General features: G+C 40.2%; 1 protein-coding gene across 5 annotated transcripts in view; it reads left to right on the top strand.

The window, feature by feature from the left end:
* The first annotated feature begins 3,150 nt into the window (after positions 1-3,150).
* Positions 3,151-25,802, top strand: part of Pdlim5 (PDZ and LIM domain 5) — a 160,149-nt gene continuing 137,497 nt past the window's right edge. For all 5 annotated transcript variants that reach the window (XM_042701671.1, XM_042701670.1, XM_042701669.1 and 2 more), the window contains exons 1-2: positions 3,151-3,238; positions 7,079-7,216. In XM_042701671.1, the coding sequence (XP_042557605.1) occupies positions 7,121-7,216 (96 nt within the window). In that variant the 5' untranslated portion in view covers positions 3,151-3,238; positions 7,079-7,120. The remainder of the gene's footprint in view (positions 3,239-7,078; positions 7,217-25,802) is intronic.

The following is a 25,802-nucleotide window of genomic DNA, read 5'->3' as shown; positions in this document are numbered from 1 at the left end:
AATCTCATTTTTACTCATTTATACTAACATCCACAGCATTTACCTTATCTTCCTAATTTTCTGTAAATTTCATTTCATCCTATTTTTCATATGATTTCATCTTCTATCTTCGGATTTTAGGATAGACATTTACCAAATTTACCAAATCACAGTGTGTTGATGAAGAGTTTGTGTTCTTTTTTTCAGTCATAGATTTTGAACTCAGGGCCTGTGTGCTAAGCCTGTGCTTTTTCACTCAAGGTTAGAGCTCTACCACTTTGAGCCACAGCTCCACTTCTGGTTTTCTGTGGTTAACTAGAGATGAGTCTCATGGTGGATGGGAATGTGGCTTAGTTGTAGAGTGCTTGCCTAGCATGCTTGAAGCCCTGGGTTCAATTCTTCAGTACCACATAAACAGAAAATGCCTGACCTGGCCCTGTGGCTCAAGTAGGTAGAGTGCTAGCCTTGAGCAACAGAAGCTCAGGGACAGTGCCCAGTTCAAGTTCCAGGACTGGCAAAAAAAAAAAGAGTCTCATGGAGATTTTCTTGCCCAGGGTGGCTTTGAACCATGGTGTTCAAATCTCAAGCCTCCTGTGCAGCTAGGATTACAGGGGTGAGCTACTGGAGCCAGAGTATCTGACTTTTCTGCTGTTTATTTTGGAGATGGAATTTTGTGGATCTTTCTACTGGAGCTGTCAGTGAACCACAATCATCCAGATCTTCCTGAGTAGCTAAGATTACAGGTGTGAGCCACCGGTACCTGGCTAAATGGTTAAATTTAGTCTCTAAATTTTTTTTTTCCTGTGAAGGAACATGTACTTTATATTGTTGTAAGAATCCAATAAAATGATTGGACATAAAACACCAAGCACATATTACATGCAGAGTGAATCCTAAAGTTCACTCTTCCACTTTTATGATACATAATTTTATCAGTTGGTTAGAAGTTGCTACTTCACATCTATGTGGCAACAGATATGCTTTGTGATAGTGTATACATGTAGTGAGCCCTACATATAGTAGTGTAGTAGTGTAGTACATGTAGTCCTGAAAGCGTTATATCAGAAGATTCAAGTAAGCAGGGATGAAAACTAGCAGAAATAAATAATATTAGAAAAATAAGATCAGCTACATGGATCTGCAGACTTATTTTGAGAGAACATTTCCCCTAGAATACAGTATAATTATGAACGTCACTCTTTAATTGTATAAGAAAGTAATGTAGGGCTGGGAAGGTGGCTCAGTGGCAGAGCGCTTGCCTTGCATGCATGAGGCCCTGGGTTCGATTCCTCAGCACCACATAAGCAGGAAAAAAAAAAAGCTGGAAGTGGCACTGTGGCTCAAGTGGTAGAGCACTAGCCTTGAGCTGAAGAGCTGAGGGACAGCGCCCAGGCCCAGAGTTCAGGCCCCACGACCAGACCAAAAAAGAAAGTAATGTAGAAGTGATTTAAAACACACTGAAGGATATGTGTAGACTACCTGTACTATGCCATCTTACAGGAGGGCTGGTAGCTAGTACAGCCAAGAATTCTGGCACATGAAGGAGCCCCTAGAATCAATTCCAGGAGGGATACTGAGGGAGGGCTCTATAGTCTGGATTCCTTATGATAACCTCCTAGGGTTATTTATTATTATAATTTCATTGAAGAAGAGGAAATTGAGGTAAGTTGTTGTTACTTAATATGTCTAGGTCTCACTTAATTCTCTCATTCAGTAAACAGGGATAAGGGGATATTTCTAGAGAAGTAGTTTTTAAGCCTAGAAGTTTAATAATTACCTGGAAGTCTGGGAGGCAATGCCTGCTCAAAAGGCTGGGGCCTATATCCAAGGGTTGATTATAGGTCTCCAATGGGACACAGGAAATTGTAACCGCCACATGTTGTCTGTGTCTTTTTAGTACAGGTGGTCGCTTAGAGAACCCTTGGATAAGTATGAGCATAAGCAAGATGCCTGAATTTGGTTCGTTTTCTCTTTTACCTCAGGCTTTGCACTGGGGCAGCAGGAGGAGGATCAGAGGCAAGCTTGCCATGAGGACTTGCAGAAGTGAAACTGTGTTCACTCTCTTCAGGTTCATCCCCGGATGCTTATTCTTCCATAGATACCCTGCAGTTCTGGCTGTCTTTGATGAATTTTCCTTGATTGAGGCTCCATTTACTTAGCAGCAGTAAACAGGGTAGGCAACTTGTAATTTACAAGCTTGCTTATAGCCCTGGTCCTGTCATAAATTATAATCCCTTACAATTTTGCTGTTCTTATCTAAACATTGGGATGATAGTCACCCCCTTTGTTGAAGGAATTACTGCACTGCTTAGCATGCAAGAAGTTATTTGCAAATAGTCGCCAGTTTTTTTTTTTTCCTTTTTTGGGAAGGTGGTATTTTTTTTTTTTCTCTAGTAACTTACATTGGTTATACGGGAGAGATTCAAAATGTAAGAGAGATGGCAAGTCACTATTTGTGTGGTAACTGAACAGTACTCATGTTTGCTGGTGAGTGAATTCCTGAGGCTCATTGAAGCAACTTTACAGAAGCGAGGAAACGGGCTATGGAATGGGCTTAGAAAAATAAGCTGAGGATCTAGCAGTTGAATCAGCTTTGGCTGTCATTTGCTATCACTGCCTTTTGGTGTGATGACAGATTTACCTTCTGCATTATTAAGGCAGGCGATTTTCACCTTCCTGACAAGTGAACTTCAGGGTTTACACTTCTCAAGAGTATATAAAGCTCTCTCAAAACAAACAAATAAATAAAAACCCAGGCAGGAGTCCTCCAGCTTGCACCGACAGGGATTTATCCAATGCCCCTTGCTATTTTTAATCAGAGCAACGACTTGCCAAGTTTCTGGGGAGAGAAATGCACTCCAGTAGAAATCAGACACGTGAAAGGCAAGGTCTCTGTCTTTGCCAGGTACTGCTCGGAATCCCCCTAAGACGACTCCCACCGAAACTCCACAGAGCAAAAGTTTTTCCCACGCAGCTCCAAGCCGGTCCCAGCAAGCCTGAGAACTTAGCTTCTGGTTAAACCATCCTCGCCTGGCCCCGGGGGAGGCGTGGCTAGAGCTGGAGGAGGGCGTGGCCGGACCAAGGGGTGTGTCCCAGCGCTGGGACGAGGCAGAACGCAGAGGGGCGTGGCCCTCCAGGGGGGCGTGGCCTGGAGAGGGAACAGGCGGAAGTTCCCCGCAGGCCTTAGGGACCGCGCCAGCCGGGCGAGTCACTTGTCAGCGCTGGTCCGAGGCGGAGGCCACGCCACGCGGCTGCGGAGGTGAGTGAGTGAGTGAGTGACTGGCCGGCGGTGTCGCTTTCCCCTGCGCGGAGAGGGAGGGAAGCGCGTGCCGGGCGCCGCTGTGCGGGAGCGCAGCCCCGCCGCGGGGAGCGCGGAGGACCCGGTGCGCCCGGCGCGCGGTGGCTCCTCAGGTGCGCGCGGCGCGCGGGGCGGCGGAGGCGGCGCCGCGGCCCGGATCCGCGCCGGCAGCCGGGCGCTGGGAGCGCGGGAGGGGGGCGTGAGGGGGATCGGCGAGTTCCCCGGCAGTCCTCGCAGCCCGGGCTGGCCGCCCCGGCCGAGTGCGCACCGGAGTCGGGGTGCGGGTCCCTGGGGGTGGGGTGGGTGACGAGGGGGTGGGGGGGCCCTTCTCCGTCCCCTCCGGTCCCCACCCGACCCCACCGGCTCCCGCGGTCCCGGGCACCCGCCGGGAAGGGCGCGCGATCGCGTGCGTTGGTCGTGTTTGCTTCCCGGCTACCGAGAAGCGTTTATGACCCCCCCCACCTCCCGCCCTCCCCAGATCCTAGCAATTGTGCAACCTGTGTGAAGCAAACTCCCCCTGCGCGCACCAGAAGTAAAGCTCCCCGGGTGGCTTAAACCACCACCACCACCACCACCCAACCAACCCCGAGCCCCACTACACCTCGCTCGGGCACGGACACCACCTTGATTGCTGCTTGGGGCTTTTGTCAGACTGGGGAGTTGGGGAGTGGGGGGGTGGGGTGGGGTGGGACGGGGGGGGGGGGAGGAAGGGCGGCTGGGCAGGGCCGGAGTAACTGGGCTAGACAATCGGTGTGGTTGTGCCGGGCAGGGCAGGTCTAGGGTGTGTGATCACCAGATCCGATCCCCAAGTCCGCCTTCCTGACCGGAGGACGCCTGAACCCGCCTGCCACGGAAACAGCCGGCTCCCACAGCCTTATTTGGCCAACAAGTGCTAGGCGTGAACCTCAGCTGGGAAACTGGCTCTTCTGCTGCCTTCATCCTGGGCCTGTGGCTGTAGTTCCTCAGCTCCACCCCAGTTACATCTCCAAGGGGGAAAGAGAGAATCTCAAGAAGTCCCCTCTCCCCCTCTTTTTTTTTGGGGGGGGGGGGAAAGGATGGCTTAATCTGGGACTTGAACTCAGGGCTTGGGCTCTGTCCCTGAGCTCTTTTGCTTAATGCTAGCCAGCACTCTACCTCTTGAACCTCAGCCTTCAGGTACCTCCCTTTTTTAAAAATGTCATTCCCCTCCTCCACTTCCATTTCAATGAAGCTGATGCACAAGTGTGGGAAAAATAACCAAGCTCCCCCTCTCCAGCCGGATGAGACCAAAGCAGTTATTTATAAGACTTTCCGAAAAGAAAATCCAGTCCTATACAGAAATTCCAACATCTACATATTTGAGAACAGAATAAGCTGCGATTTCCTGCCCGCTTGGTATTTTAGGAAGGCACTAATGCCCAGATGGAGGAGACCTGCAAAAGGCCAATAATAATATTGCCATTGCTTTGGGATCAGAATATTTTAAGACAAATGAATTCCAAGGGAAGCCAGCAGAATAGAAAATAAATGACCTGTTTGGTTGTGTGGATGAGGCTCTGTCTCTCCCCCCCTCCCCCCAGTACTAGGGATTTTAGTGACAAATGGAGATGTTAGAGACTATCTGTAAAGAGAGTTGCATATACATAGGTGGATACATACATGAAATGCATTTCCTTGTAGGAAGGTTGGGACCAAAGGGAGCTAGCTGAGTTAGTACTTTTCATTTTTTATTTTTGGTTGGTTGTGGGCCCTGATCTCTGGGCCTGGGCGCTGTCCCTCAGCTCTTCAGCTCAAGGCAAGTGCTCTACCACCTGAGCCACAGCAGTACTTCCCAATTAGTACTTTCATTGTGGGGTGCAGTTGTAAAATGTAGCTTCTTAGTAACCACTCACTATTTGTCTTGTCCTGTAACAATTTTACTTCTGGCCTGTTCTTTGGGTCTTTTTCTAGTGGTCTGTGTCCATCAGTAATGTGTTACTGCCTAGTAATTAAGTGTTCTTCCATATCTTTGGGAAAGATGATTAATTTTCTGGATAGATGCAGCTCACATTATCCCTGAATTAATTTTCTCTAAGGAGTAGTCTTAAAGTAGTGCCTCATTTTCCTCTTTTGAGAGGCAATGTTTAAGGGTGTCCACAGGCTCAGCTACCTACATCTGCTGGCATTAATTTGGTATACTGGGACAGAAAGTTTGAATGTGTTAAAAATACAAAAAATACAGCTCATATAAGGCGGTGATTTGGTTTAATAGTTTACATTTTCTAAGGAAGTGTGTCTTAAGCAGCTTTGCTTTTCAAATTGACTTTTAAAAATTATAAAATTATGCTTCTTTATCATAAAGGAGAAAACCCCCCCACTTTTTTCCCCTTCTGTTTTCCATAAAGAAGAAACTATTAGGCTTCTCAGTATTTGGAAAAAGAAGTTTTTTTTTTCTTCCAATGTCTTCTACCAGTATAACAACGAATGAAAAATTCCAAATTAAGCTTTGTTTTTCTTTTAAAAATTATTTAACAGTACTACCATATAGTTATTGTGCACATACTCACAGCCAAGCAGGAAGAAGAAAGCCGCGCTGCACACTGCTTTGGAAGCTGCCATTCAATTTCATGAATTAAGGCTAACCTTGTACTTTTGCCATTTTTAGGCATCACTTCCTTATCTCCCTGTAAATGTCGATTACTCAATCCTGTGCTTGGTGATTTGTATCTACAAAACACAACAAAAAAAGCCAATTATGACTAAAATGCACCTGTTCTAAAGTATTGCCTATCTTTACTTGTCTGAAGGAAAAGTAAATATTCCTTTATGTGTGGAAAATACCATATATCTGTCTATATGAGAAAATATATGGGGTTTATAATTGGCGAGAACAACCAGGTGTACTAAAAGACAACTTCCCTGTTTTAAAGGATTTAGTAGTTAGAAAACACGGCTGTGAGTCTGCTGAATTTCAGTCCCTTTCATATATTAGAATAACCTAGAATTTCAGTAAATGGAATTGAAGTACTCCTGCCAACAGCAGGGGAAAAATACATGAGGTTAAGGAAAAGGGAAAATCATTTTGAATTACAGCTGGAATGAAATCTTGATCTGGGTGGGGGTGTCTTTCAGTGGTAGAGTACTTGCCTGGAATGCAAAAGACCCTCAATTTGATCTCCAGTAAAGTGTGAATTAAAATTTATATGAAAAAAGCCACAAAATTGTATTGTAGCAAGTTGTAAAACTTGTCAGGTATCTAGAAATAAATTGTGATGTGGAACTTTTAGACTATAGAAATGGGCATGAATGTAAAAATTAGCTTATATATTCTAGTACTAGGTTTTGAACTAAGAGCTTCCTGCTCGCTAGGTAGGTGCTCCGCTACTGAACTACACCTTCAGCCATTTTTTTTACCTTGGTTATTTGAGATAGGGTCTTGATTCGGGTCAGGGTGTTTGCATAGACCTCCATCCTCCTGTTTTTTGCTTCATGCTGTAGTTGGTTGGGATGATAGTCACGTGCTATCACTCCCAACTTCTTTTTGCTTAGATGGAATTTTGTTTGACTTTTGTGTTCAGGTTTGCCACCTGTTGAGGAGTCTTATGAACTTCAGTCTTCCTATTTTCAGTTTACCAAGTAGGTGGGATTACAGAACTGAATCACTCAGCACCCAGGTTCCTTAGGGTGAAATCAATGAAGAATTTAGTAGACTTATCTCTTACTTCTCTTGATCCCATCACTGAATTCTGAACATAATTTTGTTGACTTAATATTAACTACATTTAGGTGTTTAATAGTGTTTAAAATAAACATTTTTGTTAACCTTCTAATTTCCTTTCCCAGTTTGTTTGATCTTCTGTCGTTGGACTTGGATCCATTGGAACCATGAGCAACTACAATGTGTCCTTGGTTGGCCCAGCTCCGTGGGGCTTCCGGCTTCAAGGTGGCAAAGATTTCAACATGCCTCTGACAATCTCTAGTGTAAGACAACCTTCCAGTTTTTATTGCAGATGTTCATACGATACTTGGTTCCAGAAAATTCAGGGCTGAATCCCTGAATTCTCTATTGACCTGTCCTATGCTTGCTACAATTGTGGGGTTTGTTCACAGCAAATTTAGTTATCCAATAAAGAATGGGGGGGGGGGGGTGGGAAATGTAGCAAGGATAATTGATTTCACTCCTGTTTATTTTCATCCCTTCCCATGTTAGCAAAAATTAAACAGAAAAGCAGTTAACTGGGAAGCAGACTCTAAATTTGAACTGCCTCTAATTTCGGTGTTTTCCCTTGGCCTAACTTCTTTCATATATATTCTATTGCATTATGGCATTTGAATGGTGCTTTTCAGCTCCCAAAGCTATCTTATTAAGATTGTTTATTAAAATTGAATAAAAATACTGTTTTTAGTATTATTTTCTCCGTTCACTATTTAGTAGAGGTGGTAGTCAATAGTAAAATGGCCAAAAGCTATTTACTTTTGAAAAGAAAACGAAGGGCTTAGATTTCAAGATTACCTATAATAATTAGATTTGGCTGTTTACTTCATTATTAATTTAGGTAAATGTATTCTGTGTATGAATATTTATTCATAGTAGCGCGCATGCTGATGTGAATGATGATAGCTTCCATTTGTTTGGGCTTGATGACACTGTCTCACTTATTGCCAAAGGGTAATTGTTACTTTTCATTAATTGCTAGCTTTCTAGAGTAGATTTTTCTTCATGTCAGGCAAAGGTGAATTTCTTGTATTAAAATTTCTGAAATATATATAGTAATGGTTATCATGTAATATTTTGATATATGTATACCATGTATAATGCTTAAATCAGGTTAAACTTACCATTTCTGTGTGTGTGTGTGTGTGTGTGTGTGTGTGTTTATGTATGCACGAGTGCAAGCCAGTACTGGGGCTTGTACTAAGGGCCTTAGGCTCTCATTTGGCTTTTTTGGCCAAGGCTGGTGCTTTACCACTTGAACCACTTCCAGCTTTTTGCTACTTAATGAGAAAAGAGTCTCATGGAATTTTTTGCCTGGGCTGGCTTCAAACTCAATTCTCAGGTGTTAGACTTCAGCATAGCTAGGATTAAAGGTGTGAGCCATTGGTGCCTGGCTAAACAGTTACTATTTCTTAGTGGTAAATTTCATTGGTGAATTTTATGGTAAAATTTAAAGTCCCTCTCATAGATATGTATTTATACCCTTTTTCTCAATAGTAGCTTATTGTATACAATTTCATACTTTCTTTTTTCTCAACAATTTACCATGGAGAACTTTTTCTAGTAGGATATAAGGAGGCTCTTGTTTTGGAAGTAAAGTTTATTTAACCAGTCTCCCACTGGAGGGCATTTGTTTTTGTTTCCTATATCACTAGTGTAGGCAGTGCTATAATAAATACTATGTTAATACGAGTTCACATATATTTATGAATATATAGGTCATTTTGATAACTTGTCAACTTACACTTTTGTCAAAAGTGCATGAAAATACCAACTTCACGTTCTTTCCACTTCAGTCCCTGATTTACCAAGAAACCTGGTTTTTTGCCAAGTGATGTAAATGTTTCTTAATTCTCATGTCAATCTGTGAAATAGTGGTATTCACATTGTACATCATGTGTGCAACAGCAGGCCTGGTGTGGAAGAACTGGATTTTACCAGTTACACGGTGCTGACCCCTTAGTGATCCACATTGACTTAAGTAAGTGTAGTTAGGCTGTTCATCATACCTGCTAGTTTAGCTGGGCCTGTAGCTCACATTCTGTAATCCTAGTGACTCAGGAGGTGGAGATCTGGATTTCACTTCAAAATCAGCCTGGGCAGGAAAGTCCCTAAAACTCTTATCTCCAATTAGCTTATCACCAAAAAGCTGGAAGTGGAGCTCAAGTAATAGATCATTAGCCTTGAGTGAAAAAACTAAGGACAGCATCCAAGTCCTGAGTTCAAGCCCCAGGATCAGCATCAAAAAGAAAAAAAAAAAAAGAGCTCCTTTGTTTAGTTAAACATACATGAATAAACATACACACATATTATGCATTTTATGGTATATATAAAAATATATATCTTGATTTTGAAAAATTAAGGATGTTTTTAACTTATCTTTATATCTGTATATCCCTGTTAAATCTCCATTTACTAATACAGTTTCCATTGTTTTTGCCAATGGATTTGCAAAATAGTTACTTTTAATTTCTCACCAATTTCTGCCTTGGTTCCAGTTAATCAGATAAGGAAATGTAAATAATCCAGCCTGCTAGTTTTAAGACCTTTTAGTGCTTGGGTGAAATTTTGAATGTACAGTGTCTATATGAAATGTATGCTAGGATTTAGTCCTGTTTGAGTGAGGCAGTGTTTTTCTATGGGAAGTCTGTTACGAGGTCAGAATACTGTTTTGTTTTGTTCACATTTTATATTGTTAGTTTTCTACATTAATTGGCTAAGGAAAGTTGTTGCTTAATTTAAAATACTTCCATTTTTGCTGAGAAAAAAAGAGAACAGATCAACCCTAAATGAAAGAAACTTTGTCATTACTTTGTGGTTCAGTAATGGAGATGTAACTGGTGTGTATGTAAATTGCATGGCACCATTCCTTTAAAGTTTTATGTGCTTCAGTTTCCTGGCAGACAATTTGAGGTGCAAGCTCCATGTTGTGATGCAGATACAAGGGAACACTGTGTACATACATCTGTGCCTTCCCCTGGCACCCAGAAATGCTTTCCTTGTGTAGACAGAGCGCTAATTAAAGGGTTTTGAACACACTGATTAAAAGAGACTATGGTAACAAGCTGCTGAGTTATTTCTGTTCTCTTACAAAAGTCTCTGCCATCCACTGTGACCTTTTTGGGCCTTGTGCAGTAGAGCATGCAATTCACTCTGGGCCAGAGAGGGTGGGCAGGGGAGGGGGAGGAGTGGAGGGAATGTTGGCTCAACTGGATTGCTAGCTGTTGCCCTTTCATTATAGTTATTTTTAACCCCTTGTGTGGTTCATTTTAAACATGCCTAGTCACATTGCCTCATGAAGAGTTGTACCTAATCACTAATTTATATTGTGGTAAGATTATTAATGTCATAAATGTTCAACTCACTCTCATTTTAATTAGTTCTTTGGTTGTACTTATTCTGTTTTAGTAATGTAAAATTACTGCGATATTTTTTCAGTGGTCATCAGATTTTTTTTTAATTAATAATATTAAGAAGCAATTAAAACCTGAAAGCATGCCCTAAAACATGTAATTTAATAATTCTCTTACTTTAACGATGCATGTGAAATTGTCAGCAAGGCATGGCACATGTCATCTTCCAATTTTTACCTTTAGAGTAATATAAAATAAAAAGGAAAATTATCTGGAGACTTACAGCATTAAATCTCTTATAGTTGTAGTGGATAAAGCAGGTGGACTTGTTTTTACTTATAATTAAAATTGAGAAAGAAAAATAAACAGAAGCTTATGCTTAGCTAGGAATCTGCATCTTTATTTTTAGAGTTCAAAAGTATCCCCACCCCCCCATCTATGTCAGATACTGCTTTGTTGAGCTGCAAAGGGCCATTTGTTATTCCTTTATAATTTTGGAAGTCTGGCATATCAAGTTGTATTTGAGATAAATAAGCCACTTGAACATGCAGTTTTCTTGAGATTTTGTTGTGCTGGCATATAATCTGCTGACTATGATTTGTTTCTTCAATAATCCAAAGTATAAAACTTTAACATTTCATTCACATTTGTTTATCATTTGTATTGTATGAAATTTATATTACATTTTTGCCTCTGGATTTCTGAGACAGCATTGATAATTCCTGCTGTTCTTATAAAAGGTCTTTAGAGTGCTAAAACTGCTTGATCACATGTCATTGTCTTCCGTTTCTAGCCTTAAAAAGGAGTGCTGGTTACAGGGGTTTGCAGGCTCCTGTTATGACCCTGTGTTTATGGGAATTGCCCTGGAGCCCTGGAATGTGGGGATGGCTTTCATTGTAGCAGTGTGGGTTCCTTGGTCTTGGCCAGTATATTTTACAAGAGGAAATAGGAGACTTGTTGCACAATTCAAGGCCATATTTTGGCAAGTTGATGTTCCTCATGATGGAATTACAAGAAGGATTATATAGTTGTGAGTAACATCTTGAAAATTCAACACCCTCAAGTTGTAATTCTCTTGGCTGTGTGTTAGTTTCTGATCTATAACGTTAGCTTTATTTTTTACTGTCAGTATTTGTATTTCTTGAAAATGATCTCCAAGTTCTTTGTAAACACATTTTAGTTTTTTAAAGCAGGTAAGAAATGAGATGAGGTTTTTAAAATATTCAAATAATGACTTTGAGTCTCAGAAGAGGATAGGTTATTAACAAGTTCAGACAAAATTTTACTTGGATTTGAAAAGCAGTAGAAATTTATTTACCTTTTCTTGTGGAATCTTGTTTGGGAGTATAAGAGAATGACAGAATTGTAAAACACTTGGCTGTGAATTCATTTATTCAGTGCTTATAGGAATACTTCCTAGAAGTCACTGAAGAAGATATAAAATACTGAGGAATACAAAGGTTGGGTAGTAAAGAAATTATCATAATATCATAGTACAGATTGTGTTGTAAGACCTACCACATGCAGCATTTGATGAAATGACAAACACACAAATAATGTTTCTCAGATTTAGTGGGCATAAATCTTTTTTATTTGTTGGAATTTGTTTCCTTCAGAAGAAATTTGATGAAATTGGATGATGGAATTTGACTACCTCCAAAACACCTTTTCTCACTGCTAGCTTTTGGTACAGGCTGAATGAAGGTGAAGACTTTTCTTACCTTCAGAAGAGCTTTCTCTCATGCTTGAGTCCTAGAGTAGCTGTGAATATAGCTGAATGATTGTCCAGACATGGCAGCTGGAGGACAGACAGAAAGACGGTTCTGTGAAGCTGTAATGGGAAAACTGTCCTACCTTGAATAAATGGGCCTATTGTTGGTTTTGAACTGTTGAGTATTTTCTTTTACTTTCCCTCCCCAGCTTTCTCTGTCAGTATGCCAAGTTAGAAAGTTAATTTAGTTTAGGCAACCACATAATGTATATTTCACCTGTGTCTTCACTCTGCCTTTAAAACAGCAATTCGTTTTTTTGTGGGGCTCTGAGGCTTGCTTTTTCCTCATGTGGTCAGTTTCTGACTTTGTGATCATAAGCATAAAGAATCTCACAAACATTCTAATGGTATTTTTCTTGCCTGGTATTTGTAAAGAAACAAAGGTAGTCAGTAGTATTAGGAGAAAAGCTATACTTGTTTTTAATAAATTCCTTTTTTTTTTTTTTTGGTATCAGTTATGAGGCTTGAACTCTGAGCCCAGGCCCTGTCTCTGAGCTCTTCAGCTCAAAGGATAGTGCTATATCACTTAAGCCACAGTACCACTTCAGATTTTCCGGTGGTAAATTGGAGATAAGAGTCTCACAGAGGGCTGGGAAGGTGGCTCAGTGGTTGAGTGCTTACCTTGCATGCATGAGGCCCTGGGTTCGATTCCTCAGCACCACATAAGTAGAAAAAGCCGGAAGTGGCTCTGTGGCTCTAGATAGAGCGCTAGCCTTGAGCTGGAGAGCTCAGAGACAGCACCCAGGCCCAGAGTTCAAGCCTCATGACCAACAAAAAGAAAAAAAGAAAAAAAAAAAGAGTCCCACAGATTTTCCTGCCCGGGCTGGCTTTGAACCACGATTCTGAGATCTCAGCCTCCTGAGTAGCTAGGATTATAGGCGGGAGCCACTGGTGCCTGCCTAAATTCCTGTTTTTAAAAGAGGAATTTTTACTGGTAGACAGGACTTTTGTATCTGATCAAGGAAAAGTACTATAGGGTTCGGGTAAATTAAGAATAACATGGTAGACCTAAGTAAAGAAGATATTCATGTAACTACTCACCTGCTTGTAAGTTCAGTATGGTTGCACCTATATAGTCTAGGACTGTTTTCTCTTGTCCCCTATTCCCCTCCCCCCCCCCCCAAAAAAAAAAAGAAGAAAAGACTTTGATTTTATTTTGTGATTCCTGTCAAAGTTACCTCATTGTTAATGAAGATGACCTTTCTGTAGGCTTGGACTATTGATGGACTTATTTTTGGTGCTTTGGAGAACTTAAGGAAAGAAAGCTTGCTTTTATGATGGTTCTCAGTCAGAGTACATGTGAATACACACGGGTTGTCATTTTCCATGACATTTTACATCTTGTTCACCCACAGTCCCATAGCCTCAGGACCAGTCACATCCTTTTCCCCAATTATAACTGCATGGAGGAAAAAGCTAATATGATTTCACCAATCTAGAAGCAGACAGCAGACAGCTAGACAGAAAAGGGTTTGTTCCTTGGGTGTCTTAAAAGTGATTATTATGTTTCAGCTTTGGCAGGTGAGACTTTAAGTCTGTATTTCAGTTTCTGAGAGGCAAAAATACCGAGTATGTACTATGAACTTGATAAAATAAAACTTGACAGTAGCATGTGAAATATTACCGTATGCCTTCCTTTGTAATTAAATGACATAATGGGAATTAAGTTACTGAAGAGCAGTGTGGGTGATATCCGCTCAGTCTTAGGCATTGCCAGTCATAGTCACCGCATAGCCCTGTTGAGAAGGTAGGTTTGGGTTTGAACTTGACAGTGAAAATCAGAAAAGGTCAGTCAATCCTGAATGAGTATTTGAGGTTAGGTTTGGAATTTTTTTTTTTTGTAATATTACTTAAACTGAATTTCTTACACCTTGTCTTTTTTCATTTTCCCATTGAAGAAATATTTGCATAACTTTTCAGGTTTCTTTTCTAGCTGATGCTTTGTCACTAGCATTATGTAACAAAGCTCATCAACTTTATTGGCATTTTGTACCCTGATCAGCCCAAAAGGAGGTGTGTGTTATGAACTAGGGAAGGTAACAGGAGAAAATGGAAAATAAAAAGTTGGATATAAGGAGAAGAAGAAGGTATTAAAAAATAAAATGTATAAGCTGGGTGCTGGTAGCTCACACCTGAAATCCTAGCTACTCAGGAGACCGAGATCTGAGGATAACGGTTCAAAGCCAGTCTGGGCAGGAAAATCTGGGAGACTCTTATCTCCAATTAATCACCAGAAAAACAAAGTGATGCTACAGCTCAAAGTGGTAGAGCACGAGCCTTGAGCAAAAAAAGCTCAGGGACAGTGCCCAGCCCTTGAGTTCAAGCCCGATGGCTGACTTAAAAAAAAGGAAAAAAGTGTGTTCCTTATCTTTTTCTCAGCACAAATACTATTATTCTTAGCAAAAAAAAATTTTCTTTTTAACAGTAAATTTATCTCCATTTTTTCATAGCTTCGTTGTATTAGGATTTGTCATAATTTGTGTAACCAGGTTCTGTTGATGACAGGTTCTTTTTACTTTTGTGTTTTTACTGACATTGAAGTGTCATCTTTGTACGCATGTGCACATGCACATACATATACACGCAAATTCACATCAGTATGTATGTATTGCTGAGTCCAGGGGTTGTCCACATTTGTAATTGTGATCGACATTGCCAGATTTCTCTAGAGATTCTGTTGCGTACGATGAAAGTGCCTGTTTTCTCACACCTGTGCTAGCAGGAGTTTCAACAGACTTTGTTCTTTCCCAATCAGATGGGCCTGTTTCCACCTGACTCCCCATTACGGGGTTTAATTACAAGTACTCTACTAAGGATTCTCTAAGTTTTGAAAGTGTTCCATTGTTTATTTTACAAGGAAACAAATGAAGTAAAAGTGTACTTCTCTTCTTGAGATGATACGATTTCTGAAGGATGCTATTGTTTTGGTCTCTATCTAGAGCTTTTTTGTTAATACACATTTATATCCTATTTCTAAATGGAATTTTTCTATGTTAACATAATTTTCTCAGTTACATAGAAAATTTTTTCAGTAGAAATTAAATATATATATTTAATATACATATTAATATATAATATAATATAATATATAATATAATATATATTTATATATATCTTAGCTGTATATATAAATATATATATTTAATTTGTGATGCTGAGGATCAAACTCAGGGCCTTTTGCATGCTAGAGAAGTACTCTGCCACTCAACTATACTTTCGGCCCTTGTTATTTTATTTTTTTATTTTTTATTGTTGTTGGTCATGGGGCTTGAACTCTGGGCCTAGGTGCTGTCCCTGAGTTCTTCAGCTCAAGGCTAGAGCTTTACCACTTGAGCACAGCACCACTTCTGGTTTTCTGATGGTTCATTGGAGATAAGAGTCTCACGGACTTTCCTGCCCGGGCTGGCCTTGAACCTCGATCCTCAGATCTCAGCTTTCTGAATAGCTAGGATTACAGGAATGAGCCACAGGCACCCACTGGCTCTTGGTTTTTGAGATTTGTACTGATCTTGATCTTGCTATTCTCCTACTTCAGACACTCCAGTGCTGGGATTACAAAAATACATTACCATGCATAGCTTTGATGGAAACATTTTTGAAATGGTGGTGTTGTAGACTGTTAGAAAATTTAAGCAAATCACACTTAATAAATTCAAGGTTGTTACCTTTGGAGTTTCTCCAGTAGCCTCATATTGTATGGTCTTGAATCCCACTCTTCCCTTGATCTTTATATGATATTACTAGCAGCTGACTGTTCTGCAGTGTTCAGTCTCGTTGTGGGGCACAGTAAATTCTCTTTTATGAAACTTACTGTGTTTTTATTGTCTACATTTATTAGCAAGAGGAACTTAAGTGAAGTTGAATATGTTTATAGAGTGCCGTACAACTTAGTAAGCCAGGCAGTGTCAAGGCCTACCAGTGTGTGCCATAATATATTTCTCCATTTTAGTTGGATGTGCAGAGTGAAATATATGTGTTGATAAACAAGGGGACAGAAAAGAGGAGCGATGCCAGGGATACTTGTATTTTGTGGGTAAAGAGGAAGACAACTTGTTAAATAGGATGAGGAGTTTTGTACTAGGTTAGAAGCCACCATTTCTGTGAATTGTTAACATTTGAAGTGTTTAACATCGTTAAACATTTTCTGCCCTTAAATCGATTGAGCATTAGCCACCGTTTGTATTTAGAATGGTCTCAGTTTGATTTACTTCAATGATGTTAGCAGTTGAATGCCATTTACCATTGCTTCTGCCCAGGGATTTAAGGTTGCGATTGAGTGTCGTTGGGGAACTTTCTGTAACAAACAGCTGAAATAATCAGCTTCTAGAGAAAAAGTTTATTTTAGCTCACAGTTTTCCAAATTTCAGTCCATGATTTTGTGGACTGGTTTGCTTTTAGGCTTCTGGTTGGAGACCACCAGCAGCTCATGGCAAGAACACATGAAATAGCAAAAACTTTTTCTCATGGATGATGACCTGGACACAAAAGAGAGAGAGCTGGGAAGGCTGGGGTCCCATAATCCCCTTCAAGGACATAGCCACAGTGATGGTCTACCATCCAGTAGACGCTGTTTCCAAAGGTTACCATCCTCCAGAAGTGTCAAGCTGGGGACTAAGCTTTTACACATAGGCCTTTGTGGGGGGAGGGGGAAGGAGGGGAGATGGGGGGGGGGAGGATTTGATTAAAAGCTTTTCAGATGGTTTCACCAATGTTAATTTATAGAGGTGATACAATTGATAGATTGAGCTAAAGGAGATTTTGGATGTATTCTGAGAAAGTTGTTTTTTTCTTTTTCTGAGAAAAGTTATGAAGGCAAAATATTCTTTAGATAACAAGTGTTTTTAGAGATGTTCTGGGGAAAGAAATCTATATTTAGATACAGTGTTACATATGTAATTTCCATGATTTTGACCATTCTCTTGAAGTCTCTCTATGCCTCTAACTTTCAGATATCCCACACTAAAAAAGTCTTTTTGTCTTAGGCATTTCTGTTGCATTTATTTGTAGCTCTATGCATTTTAGAACATTCTAGTTATTTGGTATTCAGTTTTCAGAGTGATGCTTTAATATTTCAACAGAAAGGGCATTTCCAAAATTCATGAAAGACTTTCCTTTTCTCTTTCATTTCCTCTTAGATTGATTCCTTATCATCAGGCTGGCACTTTGCCCAGGCAAGAATTTTAGAATCCTCCATTTAGTACACTGCTGTTTTATTTAATAACTACATGAGTTTTGGTCATCTGCTTAGCTACTCGGCTTGGCATCTAGGTTGTATATAAATGGATCTTAATGATACAGTGGAGTTTATAATCCAGAATGGCAATTTTGATGACCAGAGTTCTTATCTCTAGTCTTTTTGCATATGACTTTTGTTCTTACCATCTCCAAAATCCTTCTTATGCCAGGTGCTCTTCACAATGTTTGATTCTTCTAACTCACAGGGGTCTCCTTTATTTAAGTAATTATGATGAAAATATGCTAGAATTTATTGAGACCTTGTCATTGTCTATGTTCTGTTCTAGATGCTTTACACATGTTTGATTATCTAATCCTTATAAAATCCTCTTTGGGAAATTTCTTGGCTTTGAATCTCCAATTTATAGTTAAAAAAAAAAAACCCTGAGAGCAGAAAAGTGACATACACTAAATTACACAGGTAGTAATTGGTTAGGCTCATGATTTGAAACTAATTGAAGTGAGTAGTACTAATGCTTTCAGCCTTTCTACTCTGTTTTCTAGGAATATATGGTAGCCTTCACTAAGAGTGATGGCTAAGTTTGTGCATGTTTTGTGTGTGTGTTAGAGAGTAGTGGCTGTAGAGTCGAAGACTTGTCAATGTGGAATAACTGAGATTAGTAAAACAAAATTAGGACAGGTTTCCAGATGAATTAATCAAATCACAGATTTGAAACTATTCTGCTATTTTTTCCCTTGAGTTGGAGTTTCAGATGTTTAGGGATTGAGTATTTATATTTTTAATAAATATTCTAGGTATTTCTGCTATATCATTGGTATTCCAATTTTTATACTATTATTTGAGGACCATATGTAGGTTTTGAGTTTTTTAAAGTTCTTTTAAAGGTTCTTTTTATGATAGAGTTGATGGCACTTAGATCATTTCAGCAAGAAGGTTAAGGCTAAGTTACTTGGACTTTGAACTGCCATCCACTAGGTAATGTGACAGTCGTCTTTTATCCAAAATGCAGTCTCAGTTTCTCAGAGTTGAGTTGACATGGCCATGTATGGTTTTTTGGAAATAAATGGCAGTTTTAATAATACCAGGCTTAAGTTATGATGCTATAAACACCTTTGTCATGAATAAAAGATTTGGAGAACTTTCTAGTTGCATGTTACTTGCTATGTTTTAATACTTCAAAGTATAATGCTGAATATGAAATTTACCAGAGTTATGATGGAATATTGCTTATATAGGACTTGGTTATATACCTCAAGCTAAAGCCAAAGTGGGCACATTAAATTTAAAAAGACTAGTTCTTTTAAGGAAGTTAATCGGAGAGATTAGTTAAATTTTTTGTTCATATTAGATTTTATAGTAGTAGAGTTTAGGTACATATATCATATACTTAATATATATGTCATATATCTAATGTGTGTGTGTGTGTATATATCTATATCTATATCTATATACTACCTAGTTAAATCCTGAGCCTCTCTCCTCAACTAGAAAACCTACATTGTAACATATTTCTCTGGATTACTTTTTTTTTTTGGTCAGTTGTGGGGCTTGAACTCTGGGCCTGGGCGCTGTCCCTCAGTTCTTCTGCTCAGGGCTAGTGCTCTGCCACTTGAACCACAGCACCAGTTCCGTTTTTTTGATAGTTAATTGGAGATAAGAGTCTCACAGACTTTCCTGCCTGGGCTGGCTTTGAACCTTTTTCTCAGATCTCAGCCTCCAGAGTAGGTAGGATTACAGGCGTGAGCCACCTGTGCCCGGCTTCTCTGGATTACTTTACATGAGAATTGTCAGTGTCATCAGTGACTATTGACTAATGATCCCAATGATAGCAGAGGACAAAGTACAATTGAGATTCTTCTAGATCTGTTAAGTGTGATTGATAGAATTAACTGGGAAAACATTTTGGGTTTCCTTGCCTTTTCTTTTTTAAAAAATCTTAATCAAGGTTTCAATTTCTAGGAAATGTCCCAGGATGAGCTAATGTTAAAGGTCTCTGCCCTTAGGGTGTACTCTTTCTGAACATCAGCCAGAATTTGTTTTCTGCGCACATGACAGCATTTCTATGCTTTCCTACCATGCACAGCACATGCATGCATGTTAGATTGCTCCTTGCACATTGCCCTTTACACAGCAGTGTGAGTTCTATTTCCCCAGAGCCCTGTGGTTATTCCCTAGGAAGCCATTGCTTCACATAGTGTGCTGACATTGTTTCTACATCCTCATACCCTGAAGCACTTGCCTGGCTTTGAAGTAGTTCAGTTTTTAAATGTCTCTTTATGTGAAATCCCAAAACTGAACCTCCCATCTCAGTTGTGTTAGAACCAATGCAGAAATGTAGTTATTAAGTAAAGAAATAGATTTTTGTGTGATTGTTTAATGAGAAGTTTAAAAGCTGCTCTGAGCAGTGAGCTTGGTAGACCTTTCACTGGACTGTTGGTTTACTGTTGGTTATATGTGGGGGAGGGGGCGGGGAGGAAGTACCAAGAATTGAAGTCAGTCTTGTGCTTGTTAGGTAGACACTCTACCAGGTGAGCAGTGCCTCTAGCCTCTTTGCATGCTGGTTATTTCTGAGGTTGGGTCTTGTTTTGATCAGTGGAGGGCCTGACCGTGATCTCCCTACTTAGCCAGTCATTGTGCTTCCTTGTAGCTGGACTAACTGGCACTGGCTAACTTTACCCAGTCATTGGTTGAGATGGAGTCTTGAAAAGTTTTTGCCCTGGCTGGCTTCCAGCTGCCATGTCCTTCTCCACCTCTCACCTCCCATTAATTAAGATTACAAGCTTGACCCACCATGCTAGGCTTTTTGTTGTTGTTGTTGTTAAGAAGAAGGAAACATGATTTAGCCTGTCCAGCCTGTCCTTTGTATGTACAAAAACTCAGGCTTGTCTGGACGTATGTGCAGGCTAGGAGAGCCTAAAAGGGGCAGGTGTTTGCATGTGCTATTTGCATGAAAGATTAAGATCTTGATCTACATGTGAGAAGAAATTAGGGAAAGAGGTATTTGAGGTTCATCGAAACTTTATCCATTGATATGATTATTATATTTAAGGATGAGTGTGAAAAATAGGTATGCCAAGAATTTCTCCCTCTTTCTTAAATGGAGCTACCTTCTCTGAGCTGGCTCATATCATAGCCTGAAGAGGAAAGGATGCTAGACAGCAACACATCATGCTTACTGATTTTTTTTTTTTTTTGAACTTTATTTTTTTATTGTGAGAATACCATACAGAGGAATTACAATTACATGGGCAAGATAATGAGAACATTTCTTATCAAGCATTGTTGCCTCCTCTTTGTTTCCCCTTCCCATCCCTTCCCATCCTCCCCCCACTTCCCCTCACCCGATCTTCCTCCCCCCCCCCACCAAAGTTGTAAAGTTCGGTTTTCGACATAACGACTTGTACATCTCATTGTTGCAATGGGTCCACCTGTATCCCTAGTTAAACAATTTGTTTTTGCCCTTCCCCTCCACAAATTATACCAACATCAAATACAGTGAAAGCAGGGGTTATACCGTGGGGGAGGGACATACAAAGCAACATAAAAATCATCTTTGATTTTTTTTATTATGCATTAGTCTTTAGATGTAGAGGGTCACCCTTTTATCCTCGCTTCCTTCTTCGCTCTGTTGCCAGGTTCTCTACCACTGAGGACTGTTCCCAGTTGAGGGTGGATTTTGAATTTCTTATTAAGGCACATGTAACTTGATATGGAATAGAGGAAGAAACTTGCAAGTAGGAGAGGACAGAGACACAGAAATAACTGCAGCATACAGAATCTTTTAGCAAGCAATGGCAGGCAGTTCACAAGTAAATAAATAAATGGGCAATGTAATCAAGAAGGTAACTCTAGAGAGAAATTTCAGGAAGGAGATGGGATCGGAGGGTATGAGTTCACACAAGCCCTTTTGATTGAGGAGGCAACATGGACTAAAGAATAAGAACAGTGATGGGGGGCTGGGAAGGTGGCTCAGTGGTAGAGTGCTTGCCTTGCATGCATGAGGCCCTGGGTTCGATTCCTCAGCACCACATAAGCAAAAAGAAAAGAGGTAGAGTGCTAGGCTTGAGCTGAAGAGCTGAGGGACATTGCCCAGGCCCAGAGTTCAGGCCCCACAACTGGACCCAAAAAAAAAAAAAAGGTAGGGCTGGGAAGGTGGCTCAGTGGTAGAGCGCTTGCCTTGCATGCATGAGGCCCTGGGTTCGATTCCTCAGCACCACATAAGCAAAAGGCGCTGTGGCTCAAGTGGTAGAGCGCTAGCCTTGAGCTGAAGAGCTGAGGGACAGCGCCCAAGCCCAGAGTTCAGGCCCCAGGACCAGACCCAAAAACAAAACAAAACAAAACAAAAAAAAAGGAACAGTGATGGGAAGAATCAGGAGAAGATGTTGTAGACACCCAGAACAGCCAATTTAATAGACTTGCTTGATATGTTCTCCAAGGAGAAAGGAGACAGTGTGGTGGGAGTAGAGTCGGGAGGTGGAGTTATAAGAGAGGTGTGAGGCCTGGCTAGTTGTCAGGACAAGTGACAAAGAAATTCATGGTTGCAATGAGGATAATTAGGAGTAAGAGAAGGGAAATCTCTGGACGTTTGAAATGGATTCTGGTTCTCTTCATTAGAGCTGAACTAGTATGAGTAGCTTGCTTTTATTGTGATCATGCTTGTCTACTGCTGATGTAAATTGCTTTTGAGAGAAATTCCAGAAGAAGAATATAGTTTTCTCAGGCGACTATTTGGAAGTAAAACACTCATGTTAATATACTTGTTTTGAAGAGCATTAATTGTTATACCCATTTAATTGTTATTTGTATACCTATTGCATTTTCTATTTTGTGTTTTAAAATTTTTATTGTTAGAAGCAGCTTATCTCCCAGATGTCTTCTGTTTTCCTTTGCTTGTGATGTTATGACCTTTTCTATTTCAATAAAGAAATGTTGCATACACATTCAGGGGTTGTTTACAAATTATACTGGTAGCACATTTGTCAGTCTTCCTCAAAGACAAAGTGAGTGTTAGGATGTTTATCCTAGGTTAGATCTGTTGAGCTGGAGGTTTGAAAATATGCCTGTGTTTGAAAAGAATGCTATACTCCATTGGTTGGCTAAGGCACCCAATACCAAGAGTTAGATTTTTAAATAAGTATTTCTAGTGAGCAATGTTATAAGATTTACAAGTTTTAATTTCTAGACGTTCACAGAAGTCATATGGTTAAGGTTAACATCTACCAGAAAAGGTCTGGTTAGGACATCAGAAAGTCAGCACAGTGAACAAAAGAGCCACTGATATCACAGAGCTGTAGGTGCGTAGTGGCAAGTCATACTGCCCACCTCACAGAATAGTAAAGGATGTTACTTCCTGCTTTATTCATAAAATTAGGTTTTTATATATTCAGGGAACGAATATGTTTATCTATTAGCTTTGGAGTATATTTGTAAAGTAATGGTTTAAAAACCTGCTTATGAATTGTATCACATCAAATATTGTAAAATAACATAACATAAGCCAGGTACTGGTGGCTCATGCCTTTAGCCCTAGCTACTCAGGAGACCGAGATCTGAGAATTGTGGGTCAAAGCCAACCCTGGGCAGGAAAATCTGTGAGATTCTTATGTCTGGAAGTTCATTGGTGACTCAAGTGGTAGAGTTACAGCCTTAAGCAAAAAAACCCAGGGACACCATCTTGGCCCTGACTTCAGACCCCAGAATCAACACACACACACACACACACACACACACACACACACACACACACACACACACACACACACACACACACACACACACACACACACACAAAAACCCAGGGACACCATCTTGGCCCTGACTTCAGACCCCAGAATCAACACACACACACACACACACACACACACAAAAACCCAGGGACACCATCTTGGCTCTGACTTCAGACCCCAGAATCAACACACACACACACACACACACACACACACACACACACACACCTGTTGTTAAAACACCATTTTTGTTATAATTTTCTTAATAACTTTAAAGCAATTTAACAGGATTGATTTCCAGTCCTAAAAAAACTTGAGATGACTGGGATTATGTAATAACAAATGACCAAACATCTGTGAATATTTTGTTTTCAAAGCTAATTGTATTGTTTTTTTTTTTAAAGAAGAATAGAGCCCATAGAATATATGTGTATATAATTCTGAAAAGTGATTTATTAGAGTGACTTACACTGTAGGATTATGGGTAGTCCAGCAATAGCTCTCGGCAGGCAGGAGAGTAAGATTCTGGCAGATCCTGGGACTGAGACACAGAAAGTCCCAGAACACAGATGCAATGACAGTTGGAGGCTGAAGGCCTAGACACATTCTGGACAGGCTCAGCTGTGAGTCCAAATTGATGTTTGAAGAAGCTGAAGCCTGTGGTTCACAGGCCATGAGAGCAGCAATAGACACAGTTGTTCAGGAAGGGTGGAGTTTGCAGTCTGCTGGCTGGCTTCCCCTTTCTTCCTTGTTTTGTTCCATTCAGGCCCTTTCAGAAGCTATGTATGCAGTAGGTTCCTGGAAATGCCTTCACAGACACATCTAGAAATGAGCTTTACTAATTTTCTAGTTGTCTCAGTCCAATCAAGTTGATAGTCAAGATTAGCCATATAATGTTATTATGCCTTCATTGATTATTTTTACAGTGTTTGTATTTTCTCCCAGCATTCTACTTTGGATTATTTTTTTCTTGGGCTGCATTCTATATGCTTTGAGTATAGTTATTACAAGTGCCAGTTTTGAATGGATGCATGTGTGTGAAGCCTGACCCCGTTATTAATTGTACATATTTGGGCAGATACAAACTAATTATGTTCCAGGCTTTTGGCCTGTTAAATATAGAAAAATAGTTTTACATCATCGGAGTTTTGAGAGAATTAAGTAAATTTTTTTTATTATCTTTAAGTAATTGTACAAAGAAGTTCCCATTCTACAAAACAGTATATCTGACAACATTGTCACCCATCTCTCCTAACCGCTCCCTTCTCTCACTTTTTTTTCTTTAATTGAGATTAGGTGATTACATAAATTTCACATATTTTACAGTACTGTGGAATAGTGATACTTAGTTAGAGTCACAAACACATTTTAATTTTCACAAGGCAAATTGTCATTATCATGGTCTAGACAGTTTGTGAAGTCTATGACCTTTGACAATACACGCCATTTTTTCCACATCAGGTGATGTTTGCATTTCTTTCCTTTTGCTTAGTGTGGGCTGTTCCCCGTTATTCTGTCCCTCCTCCTGGCTTCCCTCTGTTCCGTGCATATATCTACCATATAAATGGTCAAGAACATGGAGTCATTTAGCAATGGTATGACAAAATGGGTGGCTGTCCTTTGTTTCTTGAGTCCTGTTACTTTGCCATATCTTCTTGTGTTTTGGCTTTAGCATCCACATATCAGGGAGACCATGTGCCGTTTGTCTCCTTGTTCTTGGCTTACTCCGCTCAAAATAATCTGCTCTAGTTCCATCCATTTCCCTGCAAATGCCATTGTTTTGTCCTTTCTAATGGCTGCATAATATTCCATTGTATGTAGGTACAAAAATTTTTGGATCCACTCATTAGTAGTGGGGCATCTGGGTTGTTTCCAAATCTTGGCTATTGTGAACAGTGTTGCAATAAACATGGAGGTGCACGTATCCTGGTTCCTGTTGTTCAGGGTAGATGCCTATGAGTGGTATGGCTGGGTCGCAGGGAGGTCTATATTTAGCTTTCTCAGGTACCTGCAGACTGCTTTCCAAAGTGGTTGTATTATTATACATTCCTACCAGCAATGCAGTAGGGTTCCTCTTTCTCCGCATCTCCTCCAGCATTTGTTGTTGGCTGACTTTAGGATGTGGGCCATTCTGACTGGGGTAAGGTGGTATCTCAGTGTTGTTTTTATTTGCATTTCCTTTACAGCCAGGGATAATGAACATTTCCTCATGTGTTTCTTTGTCATTTTTACCTCTTCTTCTGAGAAGTCTCTCTTTAGTTCCCTTGCCCATTTTCATGATTGGTTTGTTAGATTTGTGAGGGGTTCCCTCACAAAATTATATACAGGGGTTCCTTGTATATAATGGATATTAGATCCTTGTCTGATATTTTGCTGGTAAATAGTTTTTCCCAGTTAGTTGGCTTTCTTTCTAGTTTGGTTGCCATTTCCTTGTTTGTGCAGAAATTTTTTTTTTTAAGGTAGTCCCATTTGTTGAGTCTCCAATTTGTTGTGACCCTGAGACTCTGTTCAGGAAGTTCCTGCCTGTGTCTATAAGTTCAAGTGTCTCTCCTACTCTGTCCTGCAGTAGTTTCAGAGCATCACGTTTGATGTTAAGGTCTTTAATCCATTTTGAGTTGATGTTTAGTGCATGGTGACAGGCTAGGGTCCACTTTCAGTTTTCTGCATATGGCCACCCAGTTTTCCCAGCACCAATAGTTGAAGAGGTTGTGATTCTTGTACGTCTTTGGCTCCTTTGTCAAATATCCACTGACTGCACATATGTGGCTTTATTTCTGGGTCCTCTAGTCTGTTCCATTGGTCTTC

Source organism: Dipodomys spectabilis, unplaced genomic scaffold (assembly GCF_019054845.1).
Source record: "Dipodomys spectabilis isolate Male_0828 unplaced genomic scaffold, ASM1905484v1 ptg000297l, whole genome shotgun sequence".
In the NCBI taxonomy this organism is placed as follows: Eukaryota; Metazoa; Chordata; class Mammalia; order Rodentia; family Heteromyidae; genus Dipodomys; species Dipodomys spectabilis.
The sequence above is the reverse complement of the archived record's forward strand: the minus strand, read 5'-3'. Positions and strand labels throughout refer to the sequence as shown.